This window comes from Calidris pugnax, unplaced genomic scaffold, assembly GCF_001431845.1.
Source record: "Calidris pugnax isolate Ruff unplaced genomic scaffold, ASM143184v1 scaffold399, whole genome shotgun sequence".
In the NCBI taxonomy this organism is placed as follows: Eukaryota; Metazoa; Chordata; class Aves; order Charadriiformes; family Scolopacidae; genus Calidris; species Calidris pugnax.
In genome coordinates, this window is record NW_015091105.1 from 14,770 (window position 1) to 19,776 (window position 5,007).

The following is a 5,007-nucleotide window of genomic DNA, read 5'->3' on the forward strand; positions in this document are numbered from 1 at the left end:
TCGCCAGCCCCCCCTCAGGCTCAGCCCAGCCGGGTTTTTTTTCCTTGACTGGCCCCCCCACTCCTTTTGAATACATGATTTTAGCCACCATCATCGCGAACTGCATCGTCCTGGCGCTGGAGCAGCACCTGCCCGACGAGGACAAGACCCCCATGTCGGAGCGGCTGGGGAGGGTGGGGCTGCCGGGGGGGTCCGGGGGGGGTGGGGTCCCTGGCCACCCTGGGGTCTCTGGCTAGGGTCACACTAAGGGGTCTCTGGTGAGGGTCTCTGGCCACCTCTGGGGCTGCAGTGAGGGTCCCTGGCCACCCTGGGGGCTCTGATGAGGGTCCCTGGCCACCTTGGAGGTTCTGGTGAGAGCCCCTGACCCACCATGTGGTTTCTGGTGTGTTCCTGGCCACCCTGGTGTCCCCAGTGAGGGTCTCTGGCCACTCTGGTGTCTCCGGTGAGGGTCTTTGGCCACCTCTGTGTCTCTGGTGAGGGTCCCTGGCCACCTCTGTGTCTCTGGTGGGGGTCTTTGGCCACCTCTGTGTCTCTGGTGAGGGTCCCTGGCCACGTCTGTGCTACAGTGAGGGTCCCTGACCCACCCTGGGTGCTCTGGTGTGTGTTCCTGGCCACCCTGGTGTCTCTGGTGAGGGTCCCTGACCCACCTCTGTGTCTCTGGTGAGGGTCCCTGACCCACCTCTGTGGCTCTGGTGGGGGTCTTTGGCCACCCTGGTGTCTTTGGCAGGAGTCTGTGGCCACCTCTGTGGCTACAGTGAGGGTCCCTGACCCACCCTGGGGGCTCTGGTGTGTGTTCCTGGCCACCCTGGGGGCTCTGATGAGGGTCCCTGGCCACCCTGGGGGTTCTGGTGAGGGTCCCTGGCCACCTCTGTGTCTCTGGTGGGGGTCTTTGGCCACCCTGGTGTCTCTGGTGAGGGTCCCTGGCCACCTCTGTGTCTCTGGTGGGGGTCTTTGGCCACCCTGGTGTCCCCAGTGAGGGTCCCTGGCCACCTCTGTGTCTCTGGTGGGGGTCTTTGGCCACCCTGGTGTCTCTGGCGAGAGTCTGTGGCCACCTCTGTGCTACAGTGATGGTCCCTGACCCACCCTGGGGGCTCTGGTGTGTGTTCCTGGCCACCCTGGGGACTCTGCTGAGGGTCCCTGGCCACCTCAGTGGCTCTGATGAGGGCCCTTGGCCACCCTGGGGGAGTCCCCAGTGCACCGGGGGGTCTCTGGTGAGGGTCCGTGGCCACCCCAGGGGCTCTGGCGAGGGTCCCTGGCCCTCCGGTGCGGGTCCCCGGCCACCCCGGCGTGGGCGGCAGGAGCGGGGCCGGTTGCCAGCCCGCAGCGCCCGCAGCCGGCACCCGGTGGCCGTGGCTCCCAGTTCCCCCCCCCATCCGGACCCGCCGGCGTCCCAGTTTCCTCCTTGCTGGGAATCTGGGCCACGCTGGGAGCGGCGGCCGCCTCCGCCCCACAGCACCTGGGGAGGGGGAAATGGGGGGGTGTCATGGGGCCAGCGGCCACCCCGATGCCCCCCGCACCCCTCGGGGAGGGGGTGTCCCCATGTCCCCACCTGGGGATGGGGAAATGGGGGGGGACACGGGGCCAGCGGCCACCCCGATGCCCCCCGCACCCCTTGGGGAGGGGGTGTCCCCATGTCCCCACCTGGGGATGGGGAAATGGGGGGGGACACGGGGCCAGCGGCCACCCCGATGCCCCCCGCACCCCTTGGGGAGGGGGTGTCCCCATGTCCCCACCTGGGGATGGGGAAATGGGGGGGGACACGGGGCCAGCGGCCACCCCGATGCCCCCCGCACCCCTTGGGGAGGGGGTGTCCCCATGTCCCCACCTGGGGATGGGGAAATGGGGGGGGACACGGGGCCAGCGGCCACCCCGATGCCCCCCGCACCCCTTGGGGAGGGGGTGTCCCCATGTCCCCACCTGGGGATGGGGAAATGGGGGGGGACACGGGGCCAGCGGCCACCCCGATGCCCCCCGCACCCCTTGGGGAGGGGGTGTCCCCATGTCCCCACCTGGGGATGGGGAAATGGGGGGGGACACGGGGCCAGCGGCCACCCCGATGCCCCCCGCACCCCTTGGGGAGGGGGTGTCCCCATGTCCCCACCTGGGGATGGGGAAATGGGGGGGGACACGGGGCCAGCGGCCACCCCGATGCCCCCCGCACCCCTTGGGGAGGGGGTGTCCCCATGTCCCCACCTGGGGATGGGGAAATGGGGGGGGACACGGGGCCAGCGGCCACCCCGATGCCCCCCGCACCCCTTGGGGAGGGGGTGTCCCCATGTCCCCACCTGGGGATGGGGAAATGGGGGGGGACACGGGGCCAGCGGCCACCCCGATGCCCCCCGCACCCCTTGGGGAGGGGGTGTCCCCATGTCCCCACCTGGGGATGGGGAAATGGGGGGGGACACGGGGCCAGCGGCCACCCCGATGCCCCCCGCACCCCTTGGGGAGGGGGTGTCCCCATGTCCCCACCTGGGGATGGGGAAATGGGGGGGGACACGGGGCCAGCGGCCACCCCGATGCCCCCCGCACCCCTTGGGGAGGGGGTGTCCCCATGTCCCCACCTGGGGATGGGGAAATGGGGGGGGACACGGGGCCAGCGGCCACCCCGATGCCCCCCGCACCCCTTGGGGAGGGGGTGTCCCCATGTCCCCACCTGGGGATGGGGAAATGGGGGGGGACACGGGGCCAGCGGCCACCCCGATGCCCCCCGCACCCCTTGGGGAGGGGGTGTCCCCATGTCCCCACCTGGGGATGGGGAAATGGGGGGGGACACGGGGCCAGCGGCCACCCCGATGCCCCCCGCACCCCTTGGGGAGGGGGTGTCCCCATGTCCCCACCTGGGGATGGGGAAATGGGGGGGGACACGGGGCCAGCGGCCACCCCGATGCCCCCCGCACCCCTTGGGGAGGGGGTGTCCCCATGTCCCCACCTGGGGATGGGGAAATGGGGGGGGACACGGGGCCAGCGGCCACCCCGATGCCCCCCGCACCCCTTGGGGAGGGGGTGTCCCCATGTCCCCACCTGGGGATGGGGAAATGGGGGGGGACACGGGGCCAGCGGCCACCCCGATGCCCCCCGCACCCCTTGGGGAGGGGGTGTCCCCATGTCCCCACCTGGGGATGGGGAAATGGGGGGGGACACGGGGCCAGCGGCCACCCCGATGCCCCCCGCACCCCTTGGGGAGGGGGTGTCCCCATGTCCCCACCTGGGGATGGGGAAATGGGGGGGGACACGGGGCCAGCGGCCACCCCGATGCCCCCCGCACCCCTTGGGGAGGGGGTGTCCCCATGTCCCCAAATGGGGGTGATGGGGTTAAATGGGGTTAAATGGGGTGAATGGTGGTGATGGGGATAAATGGGGCCGACCGGTTGCCGTGGCGACAGGCCAGGGGGAGGGGACCATCTGCAGGGTCGGGGGGAAGGCGGGGGGGGGATTCTGTGGGGCTGGCAACGGGCCCCCCGGGCTGCGTCTGGGGGCCTGGGTCCCCCCCACTGCCCCCCGGCTCCTCGGGGACCCCATGGGCTGGTCCTGGCCGGGGCTGTGACCCCCCCCCAGGGCCGGGCCCAGCTCCAGCGTCAGCCCCGGCAGCGCCATCGGCCCGGAAAGGGCTAAATATAGCCCAGAACGGCCGCCCGCGCTGCCGGCACCCGCTCCGGCACGGCCCCGGGCACGTGGGCATGCGGCGGGGACAAGGGGGCTCGTGGTGGCCGTGGTGGCACATGGGTGTGTGGCAAGGATGTGGGGGCTCGTGGTGGCCATGGTGGCACATGGGTGTGTGGCAAGGATGTGGGGGCTCGTGGTGGCCATGGTGGCACGTGGGTGTGTGGCAAGGATGTGGGGGCTCACAGTGGCCATGGTGGCACGGCCATGGGTGTGTGGCAAGGATGTGGGGGCTTGTGGTGGCCGTGGTGGCACATGGGTGTGTGGCAAGGATGTGGGGGCTCGTGGTGGCCATGGTGGCACATGGGTGTGTGGCAAGGATGTGGGGGCTCGTGGTGGCCATGGTGGCACGTGGGTGTGTGGCAAGGATGTGGGGGCTCACAGTGGCCATGGTGGCCATGGTGGCACATGGGTGTGTGGCAAGGATGTGGGGGCTCACAGTGGCCATGGTGGCACGGCCGTGGGCATGTGACAGGGATGTGGGGGCTCACAGTGGCCATGGTGGCACGGCCATGGGTGTGTGGCAAGGATGTGGGGGCTTGTGGTGGCCGTGGTGGCACATGGGTGTGTGGCAAGGATGTGGGGGGTCATGGTGGCACAGCCGTGGGCGTGTGGCAAGGATGTGGGGGCTTGTGGTGGCCATGGTGGCACAGCCGTGGGCATGTAGCAAGGGTGTGGGGGTTTGCAGTGGCCATGGTGGCACATGGGCTTGTGGCAAGGATGTGGGGGCTTGTGGTGGCCTTGGTGGCATGAGGGCATGTGGCTAGGATGTGGGGGCTCGTGGTGGCCATGGTGGCACGTGGGCATGTGGCAAGGATGTGGGGGCTCACAGTGGCCATGGTGGCACGGCCGTGGGCATGTGGCAAGGATGTGGGGGCTCGTGGTGGCCATGGTGGCATGTGGGCTTGTAGCAGGGACGTGGGGGCTCATGGTGGCCGTGCTGGTGTAGCCACAGGGCACGTGGTGGCCCACGGAGGATGCGTGATGCCGTGATGGCTCTCGGTGGCCATGGGGGGGTCCCTGGCCGGGCTGGGCCACGGTGGCCCGTGGGGACGTGTCTGGTGGCCCATGGGGATATGTCTGGTGGCCCATGGGGACGTGTCTGTGGTGGCCTGTGGGGACATGTGGCCGTGCTGGGATGTGGTGGCTTGTGGTGGCCACATTGACACGGCTGGTGGGGGTCCCCTGCCAGGCTGGGGTGCAATGGGGGGGGTCCTCACCCACTGACCCCCCCCCCTTTCCCCCAGCATCCTGGCCACGGTGGGCTCCCAGTTCGACCTGCGGACGCTGCGGGCCGTGCGCGTGCTCCGGCCCCTCAAGCTGGTCTCGGGGATCCCAAGTGAGTGG

The 5,007-nt window shown here is 70.5% G+C and overlaps 1 protein-coding gene across 1 annotated transcript in view; it reads left to right on the forward strand.

Moving 5' to 3' along the window:
• CACNA1A (calcium channel, voltage-dependent, P/Q type, alpha 1A subunit) overlaps positions 1-5,007 on the forward strand; it is a gene marked incomplete at both ends in the record, with an annotated part of 44,521 nt that overhangs the window by 11,526 nt on the left and 27,988 nt on the right. The window contains 2 exons of the mRNA XM_014958010.1: positions 62-190; positions 4,908-4,999. Coding sequence (XP_014813496.1) covers positions 62-190; positions 4,908-4,999 — 221 coding nt within the window. The remainder of the gene's footprint in view (positions 1-61; positions 191-4,907; positions 5,000-5,007) is intronic.